This window comes from Primulina tabacum, chromosome 1 (genome assembly GCF_025594145.1).
Source record: "Primulina tabacum isolate GXHZ01 chromosome 1, ASM2559414v2, whole genome shotgun sequence".
Classification (NCBI taxonomy): Eukaryota; Viridiplantae; Streptophyta; class Magnoliopsida; order Lamiales; family Gesneriaceae; genus Primulina; species Primulina tabacum.
Window position 1 is genome coordinate 56,958,538 of NC_134550.1, and position 19,003 is coordinate 56,977,540.

General features: G+C 34.6%; 3 protein-coding genes across 5 annotated transcripts; 1 reads left to right on the forward strand and 2 right to left on the reverse strand.

The window, feature by feature from the left end:
* Positions 1–328: 328 nt before the first annotated feature.
* On the reverse strand, positions 329–4,888 carry LOC142553182 (mitochondrial adenine nucleotide transporter ADNT1-like). The gene is made up of 8 exons (XM_075663245.1): positions 4,499–4,888; positions 3,645–3,693; positions 3,379–3,542; positions 2,756–2,793; positions 2,126–2,238; positions 1,910–2,023; positions 1,026–1,373; positions 329–682 (listed from the first exon to the last, which is right to left on the reverse strand). Exons 1-8 carry the CDS (start codon positions 4,654–4,656, stop codon positions 599–601), a joined length of 1,068 nt encoding a protein of 355 aa, XP_075519360.1. The 5' UTR covers positions 4,657–4,888; the 3' UTR covers positions 329–598.
* A 4,952-nt stretch (positions 4,889–9,840) lies between these two features.
* On the reverse strand, positions 9,841–11,071 carry LOC142514222 (uncharacterized). Its single transcript, XM_075619755.1, has 3 exons — positions 11,057–11,071; positions 10,723–10,951; positions 9,841–10,391 (listed from the first exon to the last, which is right to left on the reverse strand). The coding sequence occupies exons 1-3, from the start codon at positions 11,069–11,071 to the stop codon at positions 9,841–9,843; spliced, it is 795 nt and encodes a 264-aa protein (XP_075475870.1).
* Positions 11,072–14,291: 3,220 nt separating this feature from the next.
* On the forward strand, positions 14,292–18,581 carry LOC142553198 (jasmonoyl--L-amino acid synthetase JAR4-like). 3 transcript variants are annotated; one of them, XM_075663288.1, is made up of 6 exons: positions 14,331–14,480; positions 14,628–14,748; positions 15,177–15,493; positions 15,579–15,680; positions 16,537–17,324; positions 17,883–18,581. In XM_075663288.1, exons 3-6 carry the CDS (start codon positions 15,189–15,191, stop codon positions 18,419–18,421), a joined length of 1,734 nt encoding a protein of 577 aa, XP_075519403.1. In that variant the 5' UTR covers positions 14,331–14,480; positions 14,628–14,748; positions 15,177–15,188; the 3' UTR covers positions 18,422–18,581. The 3 variants fall into 3 exon arrangements, with proteins under 3 accessions (XP_075519381.1, XP_075519403.1, XP_075519392.1); XM_075663266.1 differs by lacking the exon at positions 14,628–14,748 and having other exon boundaries at positions 14,292–14,480; XM_075663277.1 differs by lacking the exons at positions 14,331–14,480; positions 14,628–14,748 and adding an exon at positions 14,979–15,061.
* The last annotated feature ends 422 nt before the right edge of the window (positions 18,582–19,003 follow it).

Below are 19,003 nucleotides of genomic sequence, written 5' to 3' on the forward strand. Positions count from 1 at the left end.
ATTTTGGATGGAATTTTGCAACTCAATCAAATGCCAATTATAAGCAACAATTGCAAGGTAAAAAGTAAATAATTTTATCTATACATTTTTAAAGCGTGTGCTAAATCAACTCATCCAACAATGTGAAAAGAGACGTAGTCGTGTTTTTTGAATCTCAAATTTGAAGGGTGAACTTCTGAACTCATAACACTTTTAACATTACCCGAGACAGCGCTGATATACCCCTGAAGCCAGGAGGCGGGAAAACGAAACCTTGTAAACCAGGAGTACGAAGATTTGTCCATCAAAATACAAAGCTATTCAGAAGCTAACTACATACCGAGCAAGCTGGAAACAATATTTATTGTTTTATTCTTTTTTTTTCTGAGGGGTTTATTGCATTATTATGTTTACACTAGCTAATACTTAATCGAAACAGGCAGTCGACCAAGCAGCTAAATTACCAACCCAGATGAAAAAGCAGGCACTGTTAAACAGGTAAAATAAGACTAATGAACAAAAACTCAGAATAGGACCATCACCAAGAAGAGAAGAGGACGTATCGGTTGATCCTTTTTCTTTCCAACTCCAATGAATGAAGGTCAAAGCTCTCTCAGGGTCAGTCAGATATTCTAATCTCTACCCCAAGTACTGCCTTCACTTGTTCGTATGTCACGAATGCAATGGCTATTGAAGGGACAACCTGAACAGGCATGGCAATATTTAGTAAAACAAGCAACTGGTGAAAAAAAGCAAATGCTTGTATGGTCGATTAATTTTCGCCTGTGAAAATGCCAGGAAAATTTAACCAGAAACGGATTTCTCATTCTACTACATGCCTCGCACTATAAAAACGACAAGACCATATTGCCATTCAAAAATAACAGACGATATAATCTAATTTGGCCATCGTTTTTCACATACTATGTGCAAGCAACATGATGCTCAAGTCATTTATTTTTAAGCACACAATCCTTTCACCAAACCAAGATTCCTCTTACAGAGTCATTATCAGGAAGTTCAAGGTTTTATAATTGAAGACTAACCTTTACTGAATTGGGTACCAAACCCCTATATAATGCTCCAAAACCCTCATGCCTCACAGTTTTCTTGAAAGCATCAATCATGCCAGTATATTCAAGGGCGACCTTGCTCCTACCATCGCCAATGACAATTGAAGAAGCATGATTCCATCCTACCATCTGCATTCTTCTACGAATAACATCGAGTGGGTAAGCAATAGTTTGTCCAACTGTGCCTGCTGTAGCCCCACATGCAAGCCTTGTTGCAACACCTAATTCATCATCTTCACCAACAAGCCCAAAGGCTTTGGATTTAATCAACCAATCTTTTAGAGATTCGTACACAGCAAAGTTGAGACCCACATAAGGAACCTAAGAAAAATAAAAGGAGAGAATGAGTTTCCCAAAAAAAGCAAGAGAAGGGGGAAAACAAAATCGCAAGAGAAAGATGCTAAATAACATGCATGCGGTCGCAATGACAATCTTCCCTTTCAAAAGCAGTTCAATATCATTTGAAATGGGATACAAATCATTATATGGTCAACTAGGCAGTAAACTACGTTTTACACATCTCCAAGTTCACAGAATCATTAGAAATAGTAAACACTAGTTCTTAACCTGTAAAGTCCGGACTTTTTTCAGCTTAATAGCCAATTTGAAAAGTTTAATCGTTCAGGAAATATCATCTCTGATTTTCTGACAACTCTTACATGCTAAATGCACTCATTTAAGTACAATTGTGACACTGATTAAATTATTTTGCATAATATGAGCATGTTACTGGTTTTAACAAAAGAAAAACATGCATGTTAGATCTTCACTTCATCACATAGTGGAAAAGGAAAACTCTGTCAGAAATTTGTGGCAATACTCAGAGATACGAAAGTACATATGATGCCGGGACTTACAACACCAATGACAGAAGGGAGCCAACCCTTGTAGAGAGCACGAAAACCTTCCTCACGAAGCACAGTTGATAAAGCATGAAACATTCCTCTGTACTGGAAAGGAGATTTTTCAGTCTGCAGCATAGAAGAAAATAACAGTCATATAGCTGGAAAAATTCGTTAACAGAAGAGCTCAACAATCTCCGAAAAGCTCATGTTAAGGAGTGTTTGAGATACCTGCACAGTAATTCTTCCTCTAACCATGTCCATTGGGTATGTTGCAGACATGGCAATAATTCCAGCACAAGCTCCTGCTCCCAGGCGTAATAAAGGAGTCAGCTGAGCATCCTCTGCAAAACAAATAAGTAAGAAATTCATCAATACATATTAAATACTACCTATGCATCCCCACCCTGCAGAAAAATTAAACGATGTCCAGATTTTATGCCAGAAGCACTTCACTAATTTTAGGATATTGAGATGACAATGATCACGTAGATTGCTGAGATAATGAAACATTGTACTATTCAGTAGAATATCTGTAAATCAATAAGAAATCTAATCATTAATGTGGCGAAACTAGTTAGTCAAAAGCATCAACAGCTGAAGATTCAGTGTCCCTGAGACCTCACAACTCATTTTTGGGTTAACCCAGGTTTCTCTACTTCACTGGTGAGTTGGTTATGTTTATACAAAGATCGAAAGATCCATATAGACAATTCAACAAGTCAAAAGATTTATCACCCCACAAATCAAAACTAGACCATTGATTCAAATGGTAGCTATTAGCATAAAATACAATGCCAATATGCGTATATGTGTGTGCAACTAGTTGATTACCAACTACATATAGTAACAAAAGCATACCATTTCCGGTTTGCTGACGATACAGATATAGTATACCCCTGCAACAAGAAACCAAATCCAATAAATTACATGGAGAATGACAAACTCATCTAATTTGGATGGAATTTTTATTAGCTCCAACTATGTTGCATTGCACATATTAATGCCTCATTACATTAATAGCTTAAAATCCTCAAAACAAATCAAATTACACACGCTAACAATCAGAAAGGTTAACTAAAACTCTTCCGTGGCAGGTTCACAAAAAGAACAGAGTCCCTAGTTATGTAAGATAAAGCACTATCAAGTATCACCAATCCCGCACTCGGAATTAACAGGACAAGCTAAACGGGTTTAATATTCCAAGAACAACTTAATCGGACAAGAAAGATAAGAAAGTGAAGCATGTTAACAGTGGTCAGTGGTAGTCAAGAGCCTAGCCATAAACCAAATCTGGCAACACCTATATCATGTTTGATCCAGAAATATAAATTAGCAATACTGAATTCGATAAACCAACAAAGGACGAGCTAACATGAATTTAAGTAGAAGACCAAGATCAGAACAGTAGATGTGTGATTTCAGAATATTTTCGATGGGAAAAAACTAAGTGCATACACATTCCACTTTTTTAAGGGTCATACTTGGAAGCCTGCTCATAGCTGAAGAACTTTACTGCTGAATTTGGAACAATTCGAGCACAATTAGTGCCATTGCCTTTAAACATTCCTCTAAACCCTTCACTTCTCCATATATATTTCAAGCCTTGAATAGTACCACAGTACTTTACGTTGTGTGGATTTTGAACCTGATGCAGAGTTAAACTTATGTGATGTAACTTTGCCACTGATTGGAGAGCTGGAGAAGGAATGGAGGATATGAAAATATCAATAAGTTGAACAAAACAAACCTGCAGTAAAATTTTCAATCTCTCTAATGGAGCTACAGCTGTCCGCGACCTGCAAGATCATGCAGCAAGTCAGTCACATGCGTTGATTTAACCATAAATTAGAAACTCAGTAGCCGGTCAATCAGGAAAAAATAATAGAAAAGGAAAAGAAATCCAGCAGCCAGAGCTAACAGCCAAACAATACTCATGCGCCTTTCAAATGACTGTCTTCTCCTCAGTTACACTCACGTGTAGAGAAAACATATCTTCTCAATTGGTTATTTTCAGATGCATACTTCCAGCCCGAATGTACCACAAGATTGAGCAGGTAATTCATCCACTTCAAGCAACTAAAAAAAAATTATGTGACACATTCATCATTCCGACTTCCAAGTGAATTTAATTCCTTGCAGATTAATTTCTATCAGATAAAGAGAGGAGAGAGTGGGTAAAAGAGACAGGTACCCTTAATTGTGAGGAATGGTATAAAATATAAAGCTCGAAAATTTTGCAGCTACTTATTTTTCTAAGGCACGAGAAATGCACATATAACCAGAACTGTGCACTTTGGTTGTTTGTTCATTTGAGTCACATTCGAGCGAGACTACACCATCAAAGCACTTCAGAAAGATGGATTTATGCGACTACATCTAGAACACAGCCCTGTGGGTCACAATTATCGCAAATTATCAAATTTTCTACTCGATTATTATAAATATACTCTTCGGCCATCTGTATTCTCCACCAAGGGCTCGAAGGACCATGACAAACATTTAACAGTATAAACAAAAGAACACAATAAGAAGATCATGTATTAAACAGACTCTCAACGGACTATACACACGCATTTATATAATAAACAGAAAATCACTTACACGCCTCCAGCAACACCACCAGCAACTAGAGATTTGCAAATACTGTAAAGTTGATACTTGGTAGGCTTGATTTCTTCCTTGGCGAGTTTCGCCTCCTCCGCCAGAGTCACAATCTTAGACACCGCCGATTCGCTCGTCTTCACCTCCTCCGACGCCATCAACTCTTCCAAAAGAATCGCAAGACAATTTAATAAATTAAACAAAAGAATCCTCCGATCGGTGATCAAATCGAAGCGTTCATTCTAAGCGAAGATGAATCATATCGTCGATTTCGAGGCGGCCGTCGGCGGCGGGGGAAAAATAAATCTGGGGGCCAATGTTGCCCGGGCTTTTATGTGTGACGGCGCTCTGCTGGAGAGGTCAAAGCTTCATTTCTCGATGGCTTCGTTATCTGTTTTGATAATAAATAATTACCATTATTATTAATTACTAGTAGAGAGGAATTGTGTGTGATTCCCTTGTAAAACAAGATTCGATTTCTCCTGTCTGAACATTTTCATCATCAAAATTAAAATTAAACACATATCCAAATTAGCACCAACAGATAAGTCAAACTTCACTTCATACTAATTGATTGTTTAAATTTTGAGTAATCTATATTATCTATAATTCTGTACTATGTTATTAAGGGTGAGACTTATAGAGTAACTATCTTATAAAAAAACATCTTTAAATCACTCTATATTTTTCACATATAAAAAAACATAAACAAAAAACCTATTTTAAATCGAACAACTCTACTAAATTAAAAATAATTTCGTGTTAATTATTTAGTGTTATTCAATCAAATTAAAAATAATAATACATACCTACAACACGTGAGCATCTCTTAATACTTACTTATTAAAAACGATCTGGTTGTGGTGGTGGGCTTGCCGCTACACGCAAATAATCCACCAAAACTTTGTAGAATATTTTCGTTATATTACCATAACCACGACATTTTGTTTAAAAAAAAAATTATTTATTATTTAAAATTTACGATGTGATATAATCTAAGTAGTATCCACTAATCATAGTGGTTTTTGGATTTTGGGTTAAAAAATGGATTTTGTTTGAATTAGTGGATTAACTTCTGTTTAATTTAATTGAAATTTAAAAGTTAGTGAGATGCTGATAAAAAAAATTAGAATTAAATTATTTATTTATCAAACACTTTTCACTTTTGAGTTTTGATTTTCATTTTTGTTCTCAAACATTACTCATTTCGAATTTTGTTTCACGTTTTTATTTTGTAGATAAGCACATTGCTCATTTTAGAATATCTCATTTATGTGCGTTTATGTCTTTTTTTTTTTTTTAATAGTCAATCGTAATTAGTCATAATTGGTTATTTGATTCCATTGATTAATTGTACTATTGTCACCACTCCCTAAACCCTATATTTGTTAAAACAAAAAGCAAAATGTTATTTGTAGTGCAACTTTGGGCTCATGGAATTCAATCTCTGGCAATGGATCCAATTAAGTTTTGGGTTTCTAAATTTTGTTTTTAATGTAAATTACTCTGTCCGATTACTCATTTGCTAATAAAGAAAATTACATTTGACTTTGACGTGTCTAATTGCAAATAATTGAAATCAATAATTCTACTCTCCTTTTTTTTCCACGATTGTCGTTATATAGAAATCGACCAATATTATTTTTACAGAGAAAAATGCTTCGAAAAATGACCAAAGTACAAGCATTATCTCTATCAACGAATTAATTCACACACCATTTCCCCTTATTTCCAAGAACACGGCATGCAAATAAGAAACCAAACACCTATAAACATAATAACGCAACGAAAAATTTGAATAAAACACATAATGATCACAAAAATCTCGTGAGACGGTTTTATATTTTAATTTTGTGAAACAAATTTTCAATCTGAGATTATATCATATATATATATATATATATATATATATTTAATTAATATATTACTATTAAGGCTTATCCAAGCCAACTAAACAGCATTAATAGAAGGTTTTGTCAACTATCACAAATTCCGGCGCTTATTTTTGCAGATGGCGAAAAGGGAAATAGTTTAGCCGACATAAAGTTACCATTTGTTTTCTTCTTTTTAATACAAAAAGATCACGACAGTTGACATTTATTTATTAATATTTTCTGAATTTTTCTGACAGATCAAATAGATTTTTTTAGCATGATTTCGCATACAAGATTATCGAATTTAAGTTACATTTGAACTGATTTCACTATATTTTTTGCCCAAATTGTATTAGTTGATAGTTTCAATATATTCGTCTTTTATAAATATAGTTTCAAGATTATTGCATGTATGTTAGGAAGTACAATAATATAAACGGAAAGTCATGCAAACTGCTGTATTCTCTTGTCTTTGCTTCCTTTTTCTCTCTTTCTTTTTTTATTTATTAATTTCTTTTTAAAATTTTCTTTTCTTGTTTGTTGTTATTATCCGTCCTGAGAGCGAAAGGCTACGAAGACTACAGTAATAGCGTTTTGTCCTAATTTTTTCCCTCTATATTTCTTTTGTCAATGGTCGGAATATACAAACTATGTTATTTAATATTTTATTTAAATCATTAGCCAATGGCTACAAACACGTCAAAATAGGCAATTGGATGATTTTCTCCAAAGTCATGCAATTATTTTTCTACGGTTCACAGTTTTTTGTGTTTGCATTTTAGATTTAATTGATGTTGGGTTTGACATGGGAAAAATTATGAGTGATGATATCTTTGAAATCAACTTGAATTTTGTCTATCGAAAAATATTAATTTCTCGACTTAATGTAACTATTCATTTTGAAAAATATTTATAATGGAAAAACTTTCGGCCTCATATATCAATTTGTATAGGCATGCCGATGTTCAACCACAGACAATAAAATTGGCAACCAAATTGAGATTCGATGAGATATTGTCGTCTGGACCATGACATGAAAATATGATATCCCACAAGATTTTATATTTTTCTTATTTGTTTAATTTTTATTTTTGAAAAATCCCAGATTGAATATTGCCAGCAGCGATTATTATAACTAGTAACTGACGCACACATTGCGTGCTTGTATAATATTTTTTTTATAATTCATTTGATTTATATTTAAATGAGGATCAAAATATAATTATAAGAAATAATGAGAGACTACACTGTAATTTTGATATATAAATTAAAAAATATTTGAAAAATAAAAAAATGACATCAATAAGAATTGAACCAATAACCTAAATCCCAAGAAACAATGACTCTATCCAATAACTACATATAACTTGCATTAAAATTTTAACATTTTATTAATATATATAATTATTAAAACAGACCATGACACCAAAGTTAGTTATTCTAAGTATCTCAAACTTAATAAAATAGTATAGATGAGTAATCCATTGCATTGTAAGTTTATCGTGGACTATATACAGCCACGTATTTAATACAGTTGCTTGTATAAATCATATATCATGTCAAATGTTTATTCAGGGACAAATTATTCATTGTTTTGGAGACTTTAGTTTTTTTTTATTTTTTTCAACGTAAAATTTGGAGTCATCGTAGTTGAATTATATCGAATGAATATTTTTGGGTTTTGGCCATCTAGAAAATACAATCAATTGCACCAATGTGAACTGTAGAAGTTATTTACTTGCAACGATGTGGTTATTGGTCAATTTTTCAATTTGAAAAATTATCTTATGTAGGGTTATATTTCAATATACTTGAGGGTGTTTTATATATATAAAGTATGATCGGATTTAAATCATGAAAACTAATGAATAACTGATGCGATTTTTCGACCACGAAAAACAAATGCGCTCAAAACAGAGTCACGCCCTTGATTCGATGAACAAAGAAACGGTTGTGTTGTCCCGATCTTTTTGAACAAGTAAGGTTGTAATATTCATATCTAAATTACGAAGAATTTAGCAACAAATATTAACGAAGATAACAATTGAAATTCAAACGAACCTTCAAAGAACTCGTATTTGAAAATTCGAGTGGAGAACAATCGACAAACGCCACAAAGTATTAAACTTTGATAAGTTTGATTTGAGAAACACACAAAGGTGTATACAAAGTTAATGGAGAGAAAAACTCACAAAATGTATTAAAACTCAATAATCTATCAAAAGTGTGTACAATCCGTGTATATATTGTTTACAAAACCAAAATATTGCAAAATCTAGTTACCAAACTAATTAAAATTCTAAACTAGGAAACTAGGTCTTCTTCATGCTGGCGGCGTGCTCGGGAGGTATGATTCTGCCGTTCGAGCGCCAGGTCTTCTGAACTTGTACAGTACGTATGGCGCTCTGACAGTAAGATGTTACCGCTCGGGCGCGAGGTACTCTGGAATTCTCGTCTTGGCAGTAAGTATGTAGGTCGGGTCCGGGGTCTCGATTTGACTTCCTCTTCATAATTTATCACTTGAATAACATTGAAATATCTTCAAACATCATTGCTATGCATGTCCAATTCTTTTAAACTTCGAATCTCAAGTTTTAACATATCTTGTCCGACCATAATTATATCAATAAAGTTTGTTTATCCCATTGATTTTGCTAATTCTGAACCCATCATTAAACGACAAAGAAGCCAAAATTATTCATTGACTCACCATGACAATCGAAATTCCCACCAAACACGAAGTGATGATGACAACTCGATTTCCATAAAAGACCAAACTAATCGATAATTATCAGAGATTCGGAATAGTCAAAATAACCAACCAACCACCGATTTTTTCTTTTTTTTTTTAGTCAGGGGTGTGGTATTTTGTTATATTTAGATTTCGAACTTGATGTATCGTTTCAAACTTGAGATTTTAGTGTTAGGTGACTAACAAGTCACTAAAGAAGGCGACAACCGGGAGAGAGACTAAACCATTGGCAAACCGAAACATATTTAAACGCTCTCAATTATTATAAAAATAATTTAATCCGATCAATTAAATAAGTTAAATCAAGGTTATGGGTAAAAATAAAAAAAATTTGTTGTGCGTGTTCATATTTGAGATTTTTTTCTATATTGACAAATTTAAGTAATAATCCGATATCATTGTTTTTTTGGTAATATTGATTTTTTCCTATGTTACACTGATATGACACCAATACAATGTTGAAGTATTCAAAGATGGTCTAACGGAGCCGGGGGGAGAAGGCACCCCAAGCTCAGCCCCGCCTCAGCCACTCACTTCAATTTTATTTTTTTAAAATGTTCTTTTATCAAATATATATATATACTCACCATCTGGATTATCCACGAAATATGTTTATTTAATTAATCAAATCACTAATCGATAAGAATTCTTTCATTTTTACAATAATTTTACAAATTAAAATAATAAGTAAATATAATTTTTTTAAGGAAATTTCATTAAGCATGTAAAGAACTACAACCATCATCCAAATGTTCGATCAAACAATGCGGGATCTCAAAATAAGTAGAAGGACTAGCATATAAATGAGCCGCTCGGGCCAGGGCATGAGCTGCTGCATTTGCTTGTCTATAAACAAACTGAACCGAGAGCAATACTCCTTGATTTAGAAGAGATTTGAATTGGCGCGCAATAGATCCAAATTTCGTATCATCATCTATCGGATTTTTTATGGCATCGACAACATTTTTCGCGTCAAGCTCGAAAATCACATTTGCAAGCTCCATTTCCTTGATCCAGGTAATAGCTTGGAGTAGCGCAAGAGCTTCACATTCCTTGACAGCAGGATTTCCAGCGTTGTGTTGCATTCGGCATGCTATAAACTCTCCATTTTCGTCACGCAGCACACCACTAAGTCCAAACCTGTTGCTTGAAGTGAACAACGCAGCATCTGTATTGCACTTTAGGAAGGAAGCAGGAGGTTTATGCCATCTCTTGCAGCTGGTATCAACACTGATGGAGTTGGGATGCACTACTTTCTTTTTTTTTCCTGTGCTTGCCACCAATCATATAAATTCTGTAGTGCAAAATGCACCACCTGTGTAGGTGTGTTCTGTTGATTATTCCACAGTTTTTCATTCCGTTGTCTCCATAAGCTCCATAAAATCTAACAACCTTGCCCATTTCTTTTGTAGTTAGCGAGTTCAGCATCATAAATATGAATTCTACAAGGCTTTCAGCTTGAGATGAACATGAGTTTATACTTGACACAAGTTGGGTTTCACTCCAACAGCTTTGGGCAACTGGGCAGGTAATGCATATATGTCAGGTATTCTCAATATCACATTCACACTGAACGCATGTAAGAGGAACTTGAATACCTTTACGTTGAAGACTTGCTCGGACCGGGAGACAGTTTCTGGTTGCCCTCCATAAAAAGTGTTTTACTTTAGGTGGGACTTGTAAATTCCAAATCTTCCCCCATTCTCTTGCCACTCCATTTTCCTCACTCAAAGAGCTATTCTCCAAGCCAACCCAATATCCCGACTTAACAGTATACTTCCCAGACTTACTATAATGCCATACCCAAAAATCTGGATTGTTGGTCTCCTGCAACGAAATTTGCAATATTGCTTTGACATCTCGATCATTAAACAATTCACATAATAATCCAATATCTCATTGTTGATGGTCTGAACTCATCAAATCCGATACTCTCAGCTCTTCCATGTTAGGGATTATAGGCGTTTGTATTCTGAAATTTGCATCATCTCGTAGCCAAGGATCATTCCAGACATTAATATTGGTTCCATTTCCTATCTTCCGTCGGCACCCTATCCTCATCAATGATTGAGAACTCCAGATACTTTTCCATACAAAACTTGGATTATGGCCCAGTTGGGCTGAAAGAAAATCCACTCTAGGAAAATATCTAGCTTTGAAGATTCTACTGGCGAGCGTATCTGGACTGGAAATAAAGGATCAGCCTTGCCTCCCTATATATACATTAAATTTTTTATTCTCATTTGTACTTTAATTAATATTATTATTTTTACTCAAACTTGAATGCTGTAAATATTTCATGGATAAAACATCGAGAACTTTGATATTAGACAAAAATTTGTGTGAGACGGTCTCACATGTCGTACTTTGTGAGACGGATATCGTATTTGGGTCATCCATGAAAAAGTATTACTTTTTATGCTAAGAGTATTACTTTTTATTGTGAATATCGTTAGGGTTGACCCGTCTCACGGATAAAGATTCGTGAGACCGTCTCACAAGAGACATACTCTTGATATTATATATTATAACTTCTTTGTCTACACAATTTATTTCAAAACTAAAATTTTATTTTTTTTATTTTACTAAATAAATTTTTTATAATTACATTTTTGTTTAGAAGTTATTATCAACTTTTATATTTTCTATAAATAATTATCGTTAACAAAAATTTCCCCTAATAAAATTTTGTGGATTCGTCTCTAGACGTGTGTAGTGTGCATTCTTAATGAAGAGAGACTAAAATTGTAAAAAATCGAAAGATATACCAATATTGAATTTTGATAACACAAACGATCAAGAACGCGACAAATCAAACATACATAATTGAAAACACAATGCTCTTTTTTTTTTAAAAAAAAAAGGAAAAAATCAAGGTTCTTGGCATTCATAATTGCAGCTGAAATCGGGTGGCTGAGGCAAGGTGTTCCCGCTGAGATAGAGTCCCTTCTTTGGCTTCCACAAAGCACGAACTCCACTATGTATGTGGGCATTTCCTCTTACTAGTGTGCCACTTTTAATTTGACCTCCCACTCACCATATGTACATATTTTCAAAACACATCCAATCCTCGATCGTGGCGCCACTTGTCCTTAAAAACGGGCTATATTCTCTCTCTCTATTAAGCACATTCCTTAGTTTCTTCCCGCGAATACATTAATCATGTTTCACACGACAACAATTTGCTTACGAGTGCTCGCTTGTTTCATTCGCATTTGTGAGCAAGGTTCTAAAACGCACGGAACTAAAGCCACAAAGTCAAGTTTCAAACTTTATAAATTTAAGTTGGTTTATCATGAGATTAAGTGTGAAATATTTATTAGTTTTATTTACTATAATTTTATTATATGAAAAGAACATGTTGAGTGCAATAATTGTGCCATGCTTGGTAGAGCGATCGAACCGTGGTGTTTGAGCTGCTGTGCAGTTTAAAAGATTTGAGCTGCACCATTACCACTAGCTATAGCTTTTGGTAAAGCGATAAGCGCTCTGGTTCTACAATTGGTATCAGAGCCAAGGTCACGAGTTCGATTCTAATTGATTGCAAGGAGTGCATATTGGGAGGGAGATTGTTGGGTGCAATAATTGTCCATGCTTGGTAGAGCGATCGAGCCGTGGTGCTTGAGCTGCTGTGCGGTTTAAAAGATTTGTGCTGCACGATTATCATCAGCTATACGTTTTGGTTAAAACGGCAAGCGCTCGGTCCTACAGAACACATATAAACTATTAATGAAGACGTGGATTAAATCTTTTTGTTGTCCATTAGGTCAGAAGTCTGAAGTTCGATAGGTACGTGTGAACATGAGTGTGTGAAATTAATACATGTCTCTGTACGATTAGTAATGCTTTAACGACGTAGTGTGTACGAATTATAATATTTGATTCTTGGAATTAAATCCCAAAGTTATGGGTTCTCGAATTCAAGCGTAATTTTCAATTTTAATTATTTTTATTAAAAAAGGTCACATAAATCTTGAAGGCCCTTGTAAAATTTGTCAAAAATGTTCCAATTAAAACATCTGGGTAACAACGTATACAAACCATTATAATATAACCACTTACTACTCGTTTGATGGCGTGATATTTTAGAAACTAATTAAAATCACACAACATAAAATAGTTGGCACATTGAATTGATATATTGTATATTATAAAAATTCTTATTAGGCGTTAATGTGTGATGGATATCTGATTCGATCCAACTCGTGAAAAATGTTATTTTTCACTACATATATTATTAAGATTGACACATATTACAGATATAGATCCGTAAGACCGTTTCACATAATACATACTCATCGTATATATACATGTCATATATTCACCTAGACCATATAATCTATAAGGAAAAAATATCACCTAATGTATAATTTCTTTTTATTTATGATGTGTTTTCTTGTTAGTTGAAATACCCATCTATATATATATTTTTTCATTAAAAAAACAAAAAAAAATCTACTAATTATAATTCATTATTTATGTCATATAATCCATAGACCATATAATCTAGAGGGAAAAAAATAACCTCAAGTATTTATTATTAATTTATGACCTGTTTTATTGTTACTTGAAATTTTCCTATATATATTTTCATAAAAAACATATAAAAATTCACATAGACTATCTCAGATGAGTAGGTCTCTTATGAGACAGTCTCACGAATCTTTATCTGTGAGACATGTCAATTCTACCGATATTCACAATAAAAAGTAATATTTGTTTCATGGATGACCCAAATAAGATATATGTCTCATAAAATACGACACATGAAACCGTCTCACACAAGTTTTTGTTATCTCAGATATCAATTTTCTGATACATATCTTCTACTTGACTCTATTCATTAAAAATATTATTTTTTATATCAAATTATTAATTTTCAATTCATATATGAATCGAGTTGATTCGTAGTACTATTTCATTGAAAACATGAAAAAAATATGATTATCTATAATGTTTATATTGTATATGTAATTACTTTAATGTGCTTACACACAGTAATAAAAAAATTTCAAAGTTTCATTCAGTTGTCAAGTGTCAACTGATAATTCCAATAGCAGTGAAATACATGACCACTATATTTAATAAAGCATCACCAATCTTGACACAAGGTCATTTTAGGTATTTCTCTGCCCCACAAACATGTCTCCATTGTGTGTGTGTGTATGTCTATATATACATTCATTATACACGCACATTCACCTCCCATTGGCAACACCATTTTCTTCCAATTCTTAGCCTCCTAAGCTCCATTTCCAATTAAATTTCAAGTCCTTCTATGCCTCTAACTTTCGCTTGCATCTTACCCACGAAGAAAAATCTGATCTTTTCTGTATTATCGCACACTACTAATTCTGTAAGTTGTTTGTAGATGGACTTTTCTGACTCTCTTGTTATATTCTTGCTCAGACCTTTTTATCTATAAATTTAGTTATTAATCTTTCTTTCTTTTTTCTGTACATATATGGTGTGGGTTATCCTCTTTCTTTATCGTCGTTTTCAGAGTAGTTAGATTCAATACGGGAGAAGCACTTTAGGTTGTGTATGACTTTCTTGAAGTTGCTGCTTTATAACTTTTCTGGAAAAGCTATTTGGACAGTTTGTGATTCTCATGTTTATACTATGTGAGTAGAAATACATGATGAATATTTAAAGTTAGATGTTATTCTTTCCGGAGTTGATTTTCTTGACAATTCAAATGAAATCCTGTCGCTTTCATGTGTTGATGATGGCTAGAAGCTATCCTCAATCTCATCTCACTCACTCGAGCTGTCTTTTCAATTCGTCACATCGTGCTTTCGATCCTTGGAATTCTTTCCCTTTGATTCTCGTGTACTATTTTATAGCATTTTCTTACATTTATGGTAATAAAATAATTTTCTTTCTTTGTTCCGCCGCAACTACTTCTCTTTCTACCTTTTCCCATCAATTTTCTCAGTGAAGTTTCATAATTGCTAATTTTCCTCTCGCATGTCTAGCTAGCTGCTTGTAAACTTTTCTTTTCCCGTTTCAAGATTTTGTTATCTTACAAGAATTTGTGTCTAAATTACAGTTGCTCAATTGAATGGTTAACATGTTGGATAAAATGGAGGAAGTATTTGATCCAGAGGCAGTTATAGAAGAATTTGAAGCGATGACAAGGGATGCTGGAGAAGTTCAGACGGAAGCTCTAAAGAAAATATTGGAAGAAAATGGTGAGGCTGAGTATTTGCAAGAATGGGGTCTCAATGGAAGAACTGATCCTGAAAGCTTCAGGGCTTGTATCCCCCTTGTCACCCACAAGGACTTGGAATCTTACATTCAGCGAATCGCCGACGGCCAAAATTCACCCATTTTGACTGGAAAACCAATTACTACCATTTCATTGAGGTACCCATCTTCTTCTGGATTCATCGTCTCTCTTTACGGGTTTTTAAAAGTTTTCGAAGTTGGGTGAAATTTGAGATTCTTGCAGTTCTGGCACAACACAAGGGAAGCCAAAGTTTGTGCCTTTTAATGATGAATTGATGGAAAATACCCTGCAGATATTCAAGACTTCTTTTGCGTTTAGAAACAGGTAATTTTGATGGTGTCCACTGATCCCGGCCCTTTAATTTTGTAGGTTGGCTTAATGGAACCTTATTTTGTTTGTTATTTGAATTTATCCATGAGGTCCTCTGATTAGACAAATTTCTTTCGCATTTTTGAATATCCTAGGTGTGCAGTCAGAACTCAATTCTTTTGCTCACACTGGGCTGGACAAGAAAAGTAGTAATTGTGTATAAAATTTTAATTTGAAAAAATTTCTTTATTTTTTAAAAAAATCGAATGTCAGAATATATATCGTTCATCACATGAGGTTTGAATCAGTTGCATTCCATTTGCTTTCTTTTGCCTTTCCTAGCGTTCTTTATGTTGAAGTATAGCCTTCACAGTATCAAACGTGACATTACATGTCAAGATTTGCTCCATTGTCGATCATTTCAGGTATTTCAAATGATATTTAGCTTCAGGAATTCCAAAATGCTAGTTGCTCCCGATGAGAATAAAATCCGGTCGCTTCCACCTTGTCTCAAGTTATTAATCTTATATGTAGTTTAACTAAGATTACAAGTTTCGATCCCAAATCCCCTTCAAACGCCTCACCTCAAGGAACTGCATGCGCGCAGTCCCACCCCGCTCTCGCACATGGATCTTCCTTTAATCACAATCTTTCAGTCTAGGTGTTATGTCTACCATCCTGCACGATTGTTGGCCAGAATGGGTGTTGATTAAAAGTTTCCTCTGTGGATTTAAAGGTTCGGTCTGTTTTGTAAATTCTGACCTCGGGACAGAAATGCATATGCAAGCTCACTTTAGTATTTTTCCTGTAGTGTCTTTCTGACACTCGGTATCCCATACTTAAGCTTGAGTGGAACAAATTACTTTTGCAGAGAATATCCAATCGCGGGTGGAAAAGCTTTACAATTCATTTTCAGTAGCAAACAATTCATGACAAAAGGTGGACTAGCAGCTGGAACCGCCACCACTAATGTGTACCGTAACTCAAAAATAAAGAAAACAATGAGGGACATGCAGATTCCATTTTGCAGTCCCGACGAAGTGATCTTCGGCCCTGACTTTCACCAGTCTTTATACTGTCATCTTTTGTGTGGGCTAATCTTCCGAGACGAAGTTCAAGTCATTTCATCCACATTTGCCCACAGCATCATCCACGCCTTCCGAACTTTTGAGCAAGTTTGGGAAGAACTTGTCAGTGATATCCGAGGAGGAGTTCTCAGTACCCAAATCACGGTCCCATCAGTTCGATTGGCAGTGTCCAAGATTCTTAAGCCCGATCCTGAATCGGCAAATACAATTTCTCACAAGATCTTGGGATTAAGCAACTGGAATGGATTGATCCCAGAGTTGTTTCCAAATACAAAATATATTTATGGAATCATGACAGGTTCCATGGAGCCTTATCTAATGAAGTTGCGGCATTACGCTGGAAACTTGCCGTTATTAAGTGCTGATTATGGATCCTCTGAAGGGTGGATTGGAGTGAATGTCAACCCAAAGTTACCACCAGAACTAACTACATTTGCTGTGCTTCCTAATATAGGTTTTTTTGAATTCATCCCTTTGAACGAGGATTTTAACAGCGTCGAGCCGAATCCTGTTGGACTAACCGAAGTAAAGGTTGGTGAGGAGTACGAAGTCATTGTCACTAATTTTGCAGGTGCTCAATTGTTTCTCTTTTCTTAATCATGCCCCTCTGTTTTTTACGTTATCTCGATGACCAGTTTTTTGTTTTTTTAATCACAAGGCAGTAAAAAAATCATACTTTGATTACTAACTCCTGATACCCGCTTGCCATGTGGTTGTTGGATGGTATGATGGCATATTTTAATCTTTTCCAGGTCTTGGTGTTCCCATAGTTTATTCTTTATTATTAATCCTATATAAGATTGATTTTCACGTGACAAAACAAGCTGTGCAAGCAAAACTATACTTGTTTCAACATTTAGTGCCTTTGTATGAAAGACATCGCATGAACAGCATCGGTGGCATCTCTAATTTGTTATTTACATTTGGGTCCTTCCGGAGGGTTGAACGATTCCTACTATCACAAATAGTTACATCTAGAATAATGATACCGTTCAAATATTTTAATTCTGATAAGTCGTCGGCGGTAACATTTATTCGAGTAGCTCAAGTACTGAACCATTGGCTTGTGTGACAAGTGACAACCGCAAAGTTTGTTGAAAGATGATGCTTATAAGTTGCACTCTTGCAGGACTGTACCGTTACAGATTAGGAGACGTAGTGAAAGTTAAAGGATTCCACAACTCGACTCCCGAGCTCCAGTTTGTTTGCAGGAGAAATCTCCTTCTCACAATCAACATTGACAAGAACACCGAGAAGGATCTACAGCTATCAGTTGAGGCCGCGGCCAAGCTGCTATCTGCGGAGAATCAAGAAGTCATAGATTTTACAAGCCAGGTCGATACATCAACTGATCCTGCCCATTATGTGATCTTCTGGGAAACTAGTGGCGACCCGAATCATGAAATCCTCCAAGAATGCTGCAACTGTTTGGACAGATCATTTGTCGATGCAGGGTACATGAGTTCTCGGAAGGTGAACACCATTGGAGCCCTCGAACTCCGAATCGTGAAGAGAGGTACTTTTCACAAGATCTTGGATCACTACGTTGGATTAGGATCCGCTGTTAATCAGTTCAAAACCCCGCGATGCGTGGGGCCAACAAACAAGATTGTGCTTCAAATACTGTCTAATAATTTCGTCAAGAGCTACTTCAGCACTGCATATTAGTTTGAAGTTGCTGCTTTCATTTAGTTTATCTGCATGTAAAATATCGGCCTGCATTAGTAGTGATAACCTTACTTTCATACGACAATAAAATTGAATTACATCATGTAATATGCCACTATGTCATTTATTTTCCTTTGATCAATCCCGAAATTAAAATCAACTCGCTATCTGTGAAACCGTGTCACGAATGATTTATATGCCAACCATAAAAAAAACTGGTTTGCTTTGTATTATTTTAAAAAAAATGCTTTATACTATTTTTATGTATAGACACTTTGCTTTATATAATTTTTTTTTTAAAAAAAATGCTTTATACTATTTTTACGTGTAGACACTTGATTAGAATTACGTTGTACTTTTTTGTGCTAATTTATCTGCATAATTTAATTCGACGCGTTAATGCCTCACACAAGCCACAATCTAAGGGAAAATAACAATTTAAGTCTATATATTATGATTTTTAATTTTGTAACTTGTCGAAATTTTATTTTTATCTATTAAAACCATACTAAATCAATCAAATTTTATTATTTGACATTGATGATTCTTTCTTACGTAATTAATATAGCTAAAACAAAACCT